General features: G+C 37.7%; 1 protein-coding gene across 3 annotated transcripts in view; it reads right to left on the bottom strand.

Moving 5' to 3' along the window:
• Positions 1–12455, bottom strand: part of alk (ALK receptor tyrosine kinase) — a 323506-nt gene that overhangs the window by 37484 nt on the left and 273567 nt on the right. For all 3 annotated transcript variants that reach the window (XM_017426185.3, XM_025008021.2, XM_025008022.2), the window contains 2 exons: positions 11218–11312; positions 3384–3503 (listed from right to left, as the gene is read on the bottom strand). In XM_017426185.3, the coding sequence (XP_017281674.1) occupies positions 3384–3503; positions 11218–11312 (215 nt within the window). The remainder of the gene's footprint in view (positions 1–3383; positions 3504–11217; positions 11313–12455) is intronic.

The following is a 12455-nucleotide window of genomic DNA, read 5'->3' as shown; positions in this document are numbered from 1 at the left end:
CTGTTAGATTGTCAGAATTTCACTTTTTCTCCAAACTGAGTTAGTTCAAGGAGTTATCTACAACAGGTAAGATGTTAAATGTCCACAACCTTTCTGCAGTACCCCTCTTCAAAAGAGCTGCATTATCGCTTTGATTCTAAGTTAGGACATAAATCATGATGATAATAATTGCTCATACCACTTAAATTAATGCAAAATATACAATCCTGTTTCTAACTAAGAACTAATGATAAATGTATGTGATTATTTCAGACAACAGTTTCAGTTGTTAAATTATTTATTGTTAAATCATCCATTAACTGAGTCACTGTTAAATTTATTGGTTTCTAAACATAATTAAGATCAATGGAAATGATGAGCTTCTTTCTGACAACTCAGTTTTATAAGAAAGTATAAAACCTGTCGGATTTACTGACCAGTTGCAATATTTTTTAACAATTCTGATCAAAAGTACAACTACAGACAAACATTTTAGAAAAAACAATGCCTCCTATAAAGTATATACTTTTTCTTTTGGCACCAGTAAAACAATAGGTAAGGTTTTTTTTTAATTAAGTAAATTAGATAATAATTTAGAAATGGGTATCACAATGTACTGGATCTACTTTGAAGGCGGCAAGTTAGTGAAGTAAATATGCTGTAAGGGTTTTATGGTGCCTTTTATTTAGGTTTAGTCTAAACTATAATAACAGGTACAGTAGGTCTTATTAGAAGATCAGAAAAAGAGGCGTAAATCTAAAAATTTACTGTTGCGGAAGCAGCTTATTGTCAAAATATTTTGGAGTCATTTACTGTGCAAAGTTACAGAAAATGAACATTTATTAGCTGATGGTTTATTCAGTGCCAGTCACATAAATCCCTGCAATAATTCATGTATCAAATCACCATGAGTAAACTTGAGGATAACTGAAAGATATGATTTGCATTTGCAGCAGTTTTACTCATTAAATCTCCATCAAAACAAGCAGCCGACAAGTCGGTTTGGTCGCTGCACAGCATGACAGTGGTGAGAACTGAAGGTTTCTGCTGCAGGAGCAGTGGGGAATAAGAGGAGGAGAGAAGAAGAACAGGATGAAGGTGAAATCAGGGTGACGGGAGGAAAGAAATAGGACAACAGACTGAGATCAGTACAAATTCTGACAGTGAGACAGGATGGTAGTAATCTAGGCTAACATAGAGTCAATAACAGGTTTTTACATGACCAAGATGGGAGACAAATGGAGGAATGAAAGGGAACAAAACGTCCTCGTCCCAGATAGCAGGGTGAAAGGAGAGATGAAGGGGGAGACGCTGACGTTTGGTGGGGTTAATCACTGAGCGTGTTGGGAAGGGGTGGGGTGACAGATCTGTTGAGCTAAAACCCTCATCAGGCTCGCCGTCCTGTCCTGCAGACGACAAAAGCTCAGACATGAGGGAGACGTCAGTCGAATGGGAACCGCTCAGGGCTGCCTCTGAAATGTAGAACTTCAAGTTCAACTTCTTTCCTCCGAGTTAATATCTATGATAATCACAAGGGCGAGAGCAGCGTGAACTCCACCTCCCGTCTTCCTCGGAGGTTCTGTTTATTGTAACTAAGTGTTTAAGCACATTACAGCTGCTTTTCAGCTTCTGCCATTGAAGCAAACATTATAACATAGGTGTTTGTTTATATAAATAGTTTCTGAACAAACTGACTCCTGCAACTTCTGTTCATTTTATAATCCTGGAGCAGTATATAATATATGCAGCTGTGTCTGTTAAAGAGTCAACCCAGTGTTTAAAACTGAAGTAGACTCACAGTAAAATGAAATGGTTAATGGACTGTGCTTATGTAGCGCCTTTCTAGCCAACCAGGCCACTCGAAGCGCTTTACAACACAATCTGTGCCCTCATTTACCATCCACACACACATTCATACAGCACTCTACTAAATCTCTACAAAGCTAACCTGAATAAATCATTCTACAGAGTCTAATCAGTGCTTTAGATCGCATTCATACACCGATGGAGCACACATCGAAGGCAATGAGGGGTTCAGTGTCTTAAAAGTGCTTAATCATTTAAACCTGCACAAATTAGCTAATTAAGCCACAAATAAACAATCTTGATAGTTCCACTTTGTGCTGATGTCCACCGCTCTCTCTGAAAGAAGTCTTTTTTTTCCACTTTTGTCTTTTGAGTCTTATAATAAAATATTTCCTTTTACTTTTATTCATGGCCTCTGCAGTTTTTCTATAGCTTGATTGAAGTCCATCTGTCCCTAACTGAATTTAGCTCATAAAAAGCACAGAAAACCTTTCTGTATAGGATGTCGCAGTTGGCGTGTCAGTGAAACCCAAACATTAGAAAACACTTGGATCTGAGCAGGATGGAGTTGGGGAACAGATATATGGAAGGATGAGAACATTTCTGCAGCCCTTAATGTGCCTCTAAAGCAACTTCTGTTGTTCCGAAATAAAAAAGAAGCTCCTATATTTGACTCAAAAACAGATAAGCCTCGATGAAAAGCTTTAATAAGACAGGCAGGCAACAAGGCAAAGCCAACTAATGATGAAAACAAATCACAAAAACTATTTTTCTACGACTGACAATCAGTGGGTCTCAGGTCCTGAGAAGCAAAATCTTCTGATCTATTAAAACAGATTTATCATTAAAAACATGGAAATCCTTGTAGCATGCTACTACCTCATCATATTTTAGCTCAGACTTGGTAAAATTGATTAAGTTGTAACCATTTTTTGCTGGCTAATGTTCATTTGAGTTGGGATGACTCCAAATATTAGTCAGCTGTAGATGAAATGATGACTGTCTGCAAGTATCATTAAAATCAGTCTAATGGTTCATGAGATATTTTGCTAACGGGCAAACAGGACAGACTCCAACAGATAATGCTAAAACCTAACTTAAAGGTGACAGTGTCAGATAAGATTCAAGGAGTCCAGTGTGAACATAAAGTTCAACACTCCCTGCCAAAGAAGTCTCATACATAAGGTTTGCTCTGAAAGTGACCAACTTATAAGCTAAATATAGAAAATTAACCTCTGCCTGTCTTTACCTTTTTGAAGCAGAGATATTAGAGAGTCTGGGATGGAAAATGTCAAGTCAGAGCATCTGGCTCCACTGACATTCTCTGGAGACAAATTGGGAGATTTTACACTTCAAAACTGCCCGTCCTGCTCCATTTAATGCCAAAGGAGACGTCTGCAGCACTCGCTCAGCTGTGCTGCACACCAGCAGGGGGCGCACTTACTTTGTTACCAGCTTTGTTCAATAATCCTTGAGGGCATGTGTGAGATCATTGCTGACAGAGACAGAAGGAGTTAAAGATGCAGAAAAAAAGCAGAATGTTTTTTTTTTTCTTTAGATGTGAAATCAAAGCTCAGGCAGACATTTATGGGACTTACAGTCCTCTGTGGTGGGGACGGTCACTGGAGGGCTTCTGATGGAGGGTGGTGGGGTCTTGGATGTCGGTCTCGGTGTGATCCTGGTTGTGCTGGTGGCCACAGGTGGAAACTCTCCATTAGCTGAAATTAAATTAAATACATTAACTGAAAAAAGCAGCACGTTAAACAACAACATCCTGTCGCTGTTATATGCTGAAGTAGTAATTTAATTGTAGAACGGCTATCGCTGGTGCAGAAAGTGTTGAATCGTTGTTTCATTTAAACTTCCACTGGTCCTACAGGAGAGACACCGCCCCTCAAACAATCCATCAAGCCTGAAGCCTCACAGCTTGAACTGGGATCAGAGGCTTGTTGGCACCTTCTTCTGCCTCAAATTAAGAATGACCTTCCAGGTGAAATGGGGTCAAAGTAGGGGATCTCTTAGTGTAGCAGGATTAATATAAGCTAAAAATAGGAGGTGGAGAACCATCACTCAGAAGAGATTTATTTAGGTTTTTTTTTTTTAATGGGGTGCACACTGCCTTGAGTTTTATAAAAGACATGCAGCCACTTCTGCAGAGGCTGCAGCAGCATTCGATGAATCGCTGTCAGGGGAACATAAACGGACGTACCTAACTAATGAACAGGAGCCTTGAATGATAAAATCAATGTCAGACAGCAGCAACAAATGTACACAATGTTTGCACACAAAAATCTGAAATTCCAATGATCAATTCAGAGCACTTCAATGTGACCCAGCGAGCACCAACAGGGATTTCAGGATTGATTTCTTGTTAAAGGGAAAAAAACGGAAGAAATTGCCAGATATGAAGTGTAAAAATCTTTTGTTGTCTTTTCAACCAGAAAAAAATGCGGTTAAAACATGTCACCACAAATAATAATGATAAAAAAAAACCTGTCAAGTCCTGTTTTTTTGCTTAAAATGGAGAATGCTGACAAAAGGAAAGTCCTTTGTTTGATTTGTTTTCTGTTTCTTACAGGAAATAGAAGGAATAAAGACTGAATGTGGACTTCTATTCAACTTCTTAAATAGCCATTTTAAAGTCTAACTAGAAAGTTCTTACTGTAACTTGTGTAACTAAAGGGGTAGTTCAGATATTTTATTGTTGGGTTCTTGAGGAAAGATTATGAAGGATTAAAATCTTCCCTGTTTAGAGTAATAGATTATAAACAGAAGAAAAACTGGATTGATGAGCTGATGGCTAAACTGGGTGAAGTCAAGGCCAAAGTGGATTGTTGCTGTAACATTATTTTATAAACCTTTATGTTTCCATATATTTCACACTATACAGTTATTTACAAGTGCAAATAGCAGCAGCTGGCTGTAGCACTTTCAGCAGGAATATTTTATTTCTTCTGGAACAGCTAAAAAAATGTTTGACACCTTTCCATAGAACCCCTCTTCAAAATGCCTGAACTTTTGCTTTAAGAGCTGACCTTTTTCAGTCCTTCAAAACAAGGAGTTTCACTCATATCGCTGCTAGCAACATGACATAGCTGGTCTTATTGCATCTAATTTGCTCTGTGTCCAAGTAAAATGGTTTCTGTTGAGCACTTTTGTCCAGCATAACGATTCTTTATTACCATCATCTGTTTAATACAGCTCTCTGTGGCTTTGTTGGTTCAGCCTTAATGGTTGCTGTTAAAGGAAAAGTATTTTACCCACAACTACAATTTGCAGAAATGTCAGGAAAAGGTTTGTCGAGGTCGATGGAGTCAAAAACGCTGCCATCAGAGAGGATATATATGTCCTGTGTACAACATATAATGTCGAAAGATGTCAGCTGTATAATAATTTTGGGATTGTTTCAGCTTCTTTAAGACTGTCCCAGTTTTTCAGTCTATGATTAACTTCAGACTGATGCGCTCAGTGTAGATACTTGAAGCATGCAAACAACAAACTATAAATGATGTTTTATATTCACATGACCTAAATATTAAGACTCATTCATATTCTGCACAAGGAGTAGCCCACAGAGAGGCTTATAACATATTTTCTGAGGTTTATTTGCATCTCATACAACAAGAGAAAAGGTTTTTAGTCATCTTAAACACCAGTATAACGTTTGTTTGCACGGCAGCTACATGATATTCCCCACAGGACTGCCCTGGCAAACAGAGGAAAAGCCTTATTTAGAGGTTTATAGGAAGAATTTTTCATTATTTTCCTTTATTTTTCTGAGTCACAGAAACTTCTGGAGTAAATATTTGCAGCTTGAAATCACACCAGCCACCTCTTGATGAGCAACAAAATGTTGCAGAAGCTCAGTATCAAGCAGAAATCTGACTAATTGCGACGAGCCGGTGAGTTGTCCACAATGATTCATTTGCCTCCTCGGTGAGAACGAATCAGGCTTGCTTTCACCCTGCCATCATTATAGCGGCATCAGGGGACAAAAACAAGACTTTTCATCTTTATCTCTGTAATCATTTTAGCACAACAGCTCTCCTGCTCCTCCATCCTGGCTCCCCCGTCACCTGAGGCTGAAGTCGCACCATTTGTGACAATCTGGCAGGAGGCTCCCTCAACAGCTGAAAGGTTTAGAAAGCTACTGTGTGGCAGTTTTCCACTTGGTTAAAGGCAACCTGCTCACTTTGAATTACAACAAATGACCTTAACTTGTGTATGAGCTGATTCTTCACTCGTTAATCTGCATTTATCATTAAAAAGGGGTTTTTGATCATGAATTTCAATTGAACATTAATTATGTAACTTTGCACTGAGCATGATTGCTCAGGCTGCTGAAAATGTCCTCTGGTGAAAAAAAGAACAATTTTGTCTTCAAAGCTTTGAAAACCTCAGCACTGCTTTCCTAAAATCTGCCTGCAAGAAAATCAATATCTCATTCCAAAGTTCTGTAATCCACATATAAATATGATTGAGTCTCGCCTGCTCGGGAGCTTTGATACAGATTGAGTTTATGATCAGACTTGATAGATCACATACGAGTGACTGCACTGACTGCTTAGGCAGGAGGAGTCCTCCACGTAGCATTAACAAAGTCCTTTAGAGGCGTTATTCTAAACAACAAGTTCAGCAGCTTTTTATTCCTTCAACAAAGCTGCTAATAAAGCAGAAGCATTGTTATTCTGAACATGGAAAGGTGCTGCAGCAGAGCTGGCGTATTGGTATGCCCGAGCTCGTTCGGGTCCACCACAGAGCAGCGTGATCCACAGGGCAGGGCATCAGCAGGCGTGACTGTCACTGTTCATTAGTGTCGTGCTGTAAGCTACCTGAAGCCCACCAGAGGCCAGCCACAGGGGGGGCACCTTGTTACCACCCAGCCACGGCCCTGAATATCTCAGGTCTACAATAAATCCGAGCTGAATCCACTCAGCAAACATTAGCATGTTGGTAAAGACACTTTGTTGTTATGATAAATGTAGAAACAGTATTATAGACTCCTGGACGCCTTTTATTCAACTTTAAATCTGTTGTTAAATTTAAATGTTTGATGAACCTTCTGCATATTTAAAAAAAAAACAACAACTACATTATTGATAAATTGAGACATATAATTGTCACAATTCATTAAAAAAAAAAAAAAAAGTATTTTTCCTTAACTTGGAAACACATGTTAAGGAATAAGAAGTCAGTTTTTATGTACAGAGACTGTAGTTAAAACCGAAATAACCTTGGATCATGAGAGAAAAAGCAAACGTCTTGGTAGAGGACGTCATAAAGGCTTGGGAAACATTAATGCAGGTTTGGGTTTGTGTTAATGCAGTAAACAGTGGAAAAAAAAAACCTGAAATGCCCTCAGTCACTTAAAAAAGGAAATGGGAGGCTTTAAGCTCTAAAGGAGAACTAAAATAGCCAAACAGAAATCCATTTAGGCTTAGTAATTGATTTCTGACCTTTTTCCCTGTTCATAAAGTTTATGTAATGTTCACCACAGGCTCAGATGAAGGGTTTTGGTACATAATCAGCAGGAGAAATCATTTATATGAAATCCAAATTTTTATTTAAAGATAAGAGTGTTCCCATATATCATGGGTTCATTAATAGGACTTGGTTTTTATGTTCAAATGATACCAAAGAACTAATTATTCCCAAATCATTTTTATAAATGAGGCTCCAGGTATGATTTAAACACTTTAATTAGCCCCATATGTCTTCACATTTAATGAGGGCTTAAAATGTTTTCACTCACTTATCCATAATTTGTCTTTGCTTTTCTTAACGTCTTATTCTTAACAAAAGAATAAAACTGGATATCATGACGGGTGATAAAAGGTACAACAGCAGAACTGATGAAACAATGAGGCCATTTTCTTTAATTTACCAAAAACTAAAAACATTTGGGCTACACATAAAAAGAGGATTATGATGATGATTATAACACTGAAGCCGTTTTGTAGTTATGTACATTTAGATCTCTTATCATTGAAGGTAAACCCATTTTTGTGAAATCACTCATATTTAGGAGAGAAATAAAGTCGTAACTCTGTTTGCTGAATGGTTTGTTATGTGACTTTTTTTTAGCTTTAATCCGCTGCACAACTACCTGGATCTTTGAATAATCAGTTTTATTTGTTTTTTAAAATCCTTTTACTTATGAGAAAAACAAATGTTCTTTGGGCTGAATACCTAAATGTTTTAACTTGAAAAATAAAGCTTTATCAAAGATTATAAGAAATAACTTGGCTTATCTGAGATAGTGTGATAAAAACAAATGTTTGAACATGACTTTTTTGCATTTCCAGAGTTTAGCTAACAAAAAGTTTTTGTGCAACATATCTAGATGTAAATAAACAGAAATAAATTCTGAGAGGTTCATGTCTTAATCATTTTAATATAAATCAAATAGTGAACAGGGGAATATTTAAATATTGGCCTTTCAGTTTGGTTATTTGAAGACATTTGTCTGGACTAGTTTCTGAACACAACTAAGCTTACATTTTTTATACCTAATACAGGGAATGAAACAACTGATATGTGGTAATAAATGATTTTTCATTGGGATAACATGTAAACTAATGTTTGAGAATCTGTAGGGAGGTCATAAACATAGCTCAAATGAAGCGATGGCTCGTGTCAGAGAGAGAAGGATGAACCTCTTGCGTTGTCTAACCCAATGAACTAATTTAATGATGCTGGATGAAAATAAAATGCTAAAACTGACAACCAGGTCCAACACCTGAAGGGCAACAGATGCATCACCAAGCTTGTCAAACTATATATAACACTACAGTCCAGAGAAGTGCATAGCAGAATCCATGGATGGCTGATCCTCTGCATAATGCGTCTCCAGCATGTTTGCACATCCAAACACAGCCCAGAGATCCATCACGCTCGTCAGTCACAGTAATCACTCTTGGAAATTACGTCTTTTAGAGCTTCAGCACCTCGTATCGACTGTTCGGACATATAGGCAATAAAAAGTGACTACGTCAAGTGTGTCGGTGGGTAATAGATACCGGCGATAAGATGAAGAACTTTCCATCTGCAAAAAGAGCGAAGCGGGAAGGGATGAACCTTCACTGTTGCTCCGGAAGACATAAAACACAAAGTAGAGCACAAATATTTCCTGGAAAATGTCATTTCTTTAAATAAAAAGTCTTTGGCTCAGTAAGCCTGTGTGATTCAGGATGACAGCGACTCTCCTCCAGCCCTACAATAGATTAACCATCTCCTGATTGTATCTGCGCTTATTAATTGCAAACATTTTCTAAAAGTGACATGAAATAGATTATGCAGTAGGCAGCACAATGAAAATTGGAATCTAGATAATGTGTTTCAATAGATTTGATAAACGTATCTAAAATCTAAATGTCTTTTTCACAATACCACAACAAAAGCTTGTCACCTTAGAATAAAAACTTGATAGGACCTGCGTAATAATTAACCTACAAGCCTCAAATGACAGAATTATTAAAAAAGAATGAGACTATCAGAGGATGGCACTTATGTCCTTGCTCCTTAGAGTCTAACGCACTGCCTCATTTTATCAGTTCTTTATGTTGGAGCTATTTTCAGGCCCAGAGATGCTCAGTCATTACTATTCTCATCACAGTTCAAACAGGTTCCCTCAGATAGGCAGAGACGTGGGGAGGCGCTGAACTCCTAACCTTTCATTCTCATTCTTACATGGCTGTCATCTCTCTCCTGTTTTTGTACCAATAAACCATCTCAGTTACAACACAAAAATATCTTGAGAGGTGACACGAGGCTTGACCTTTCTGAGCTTGCAGTAAAACACTGGAACATAAACCCTCATCAATCAGCCAGAAACGGTTCTGACATTTTAAAACACATCAAATGTTCTCAAAGAAAGCATTTAAAGGGATATAATCATGTGTCATTTTCATGACAAGCCGTCAATCTAAGGAAAGCTAAAGCTGCAGGAGATTTACCAAAGTTCATCCCTAACACAACGAGAGACTTAAAAGACTTTGGCATCTTTGATAACATTTGACTTTAAATTGCTCTGAGTGAGAATGCAAAATTTCTGGGTAGCAGAAATGAACAAAGTAAAGGTTGGAATGCATAAGCAGTCACAGTCATGAAAAAATATAGTTTTTAAATTGAGATTTCATAAATTAGGTCATTAATAATCTCTTACTAAGTTAAAAAATTAGACAAAGACAACTTTAGACAAACAAATGTGTCAAGATTTATTTTACAAAACCTAGGTCAACAGCTGACAGCTTGTAAAACCATGTTAACCAGCAGTGACTTGAAGCAATAATCTCCTATCTCCTTTGACTATCAGCCTCCCACACGGTTGCGGAGAAGTTTTGTGCCACTCCTCCAGCGCCGTTTCAATTCGCCGATGTTTGCAGACATTTGTTCCTGAACAGCTCTTACAGGATCCCACAGCAGCATTTCTGTCAAGTTGAGGTCTGGACATTGATTGAAACACTGCAACACCTTTTTCTGTTTTCTGCTGGAGATTTGCTGCTGTGTTTGGGACCATTGTCCCGTTTCATGACCCAGTTTGGACATTTTTCCAGAAGTCTTGCGTTTCGATAATTTTTGTGCCGGGATGTTCTTTTTGAAGAAGAAGAAAAAAAGGCTTTCACCTGAAACCCTTACAAATAAGTCATTGTTGTTCAATTGTCCTGTCATGAACTTTAACTTTTAACCTGCTTTTTGAGACCTGTAGAGTCTGAGATGGTGCTCTGGGGTTTCTTGGTCATTTCTCTGACCATTGCTCAGTCTGAATTCAGGGTGAAATCGGTGGGATATCTTTTTCTGGGAATAGACATTTTCTGCTTGTGAATAATCTTTCTTTTCTGTAGAATCATGAAATCCAAATAGTTTGGAAATGACCTCTATCCCTTCTCAGACAGATGGACAGCAACAGATGCTTTTTAAGAGTCATTGCTGATGTCTTTCCGCTTTGGCATTGTGTTAAAAACCCACCAAAATGCTCCAGAGCAGCAAATTGACAAAACTATTGCTTTAATAGAGGGACTTCACCTTTTAATGCTTATAGAAGAAGTAAAGGTATTTGTTTTTCATACACTTTTTGATATTTTGTTTACCTAGTTTTAAGACTTGGTAATTATCATGTTTTATTATTTTGTCTTGATGTTTAAAACCTTCAAATTAAAAATGAAGATATACAATTTCTTCTGTGATGGTAAATCATGAGTATATAAGTACCAGATAAGCACTCGATTATGCAAAACTACTGCATAATAAACATGAAACGTGTGTCAGGATTTTATTTGCTATAGGTCACTTTGAACATACTTAAACCTTTCAGAACCCTACATTAAAAAAAGCAACGCTTGTCATGCAAAATTTTTCACACTACCCTATTAATCAAGCCTGGGTCTGAAAGAATTAAAAAAAAGAAGTGCTGAAGATTTTTAAAGTACTCACATGCCAAGAAGCAGTCCATGCTGAAAGAGATGTTGTCAACAGAGATGGTTGAACCAGGTCCAGGTCCATCTTCTGCACTGAACTGGAGCCAGAACCTGAGGAAGGGTGAAGCTGATTTAAACACAACTTGCTTGGATAACTTCCCAATGAAATAGCATAAAGAAGATTTTTATTTTGCCAGTTTTCTTCAACTGCCAGAAAATTGGCTTCGGGAAGGTGTGAGTTGTGCTTTCTGACATCTCAGTCGCAAATTTTAACAACGCCTTGAACTTCCGGAGCTAAAAAGAGCAGCTCGACTTTTCTGAGAACAAAACACTGGTTTTTAGGGTCTGTATGGTTACACAAACACTGAGGAATAATTAAAAACCTTTAAAGCTCTACTTTAATCTAGTCTCCTGATACAGTTAATATTTCACTTATTCACTTTACTTTGATAACAGTCATATATCAAGATTTACACTCTACATTCAGTTTATCGTCTGCTGCTTCTTGATCTTTACGACTCCTTCGAATGCATCTCTGATTCTAGTTAAGCTCTGCAAAAGGTCATCGAGGAAAGTCTGACAGGTTCACCCAGTGCTTACAGACATGACATTCTAATCAAAAGCACAAACACAGCTGACTACATAACCAGGAATCAAAAATTAATCACTCTCAGGGGAGCAGGATTATCCAAGCTTAAATGGTAAAGAAACCCTTAGACAAACAGAGAGGAAATGCCTTTTTCCCAGCTTCCTCTTTTTTTTAATTTAAATTTGTTTAAATTTCTTTCTTCTTGAGGGAAAATCAGGGCCATAGCTAATTGGAAGGCAAGTAGAGAGTCTCGTGTATTAATTTCTATTCACTTAGTCACAGACAAGTGGAATAAGAAGAGGGAGGGGAGTATTTTGTACAGTTGTACACATAGACAGCCCATCGTAAAGGCCCCTGTGGGATTCATTAGTTTTGTCGTGTTGAGAGGGAATGATTTTTTAAACACTGAAAGTCAGCGTTTATGTGAAGAAACTCCTCTGCTAAGAGCTGCGACAAAATGAGAGTTGACTGACTTTTCTGCTCGAATAATTATGCTTTCAAACAAGACACGGGCCAGTGTGAGATTCTGACGGTGTCATAGAAATAGCCAAAAATACCAAAGTTTTACGTTACTAATACAAACATTTGAAAATGTATCGCATAGTTTAACTGTTTTCATTGAACCAAAATCCAATAACCTACTGCTGCTGCTTACAATATCACAG

This window comes from Kryptolebias marmoratus, linkage group LG10 (genome assembly GCF_001649575.2).
Source record: "Kryptolebias marmoratus isolate JLee-2015 linkage group LG10, ASM164957v2, whole genome shotgun sequence".
Taxonomy (NCBI): Eukaryota; Metazoa; Chordata; class Actinopteri; order Cyprinodontiformes; family Rivulidae; genus Kryptolebias; species Kryptolebias marmoratus.
The sequence above is the reverse complement of the archived record's forward strand: the minus strand, read 5'-3'. Positions and strand labels throughout refer to the sequence as shown.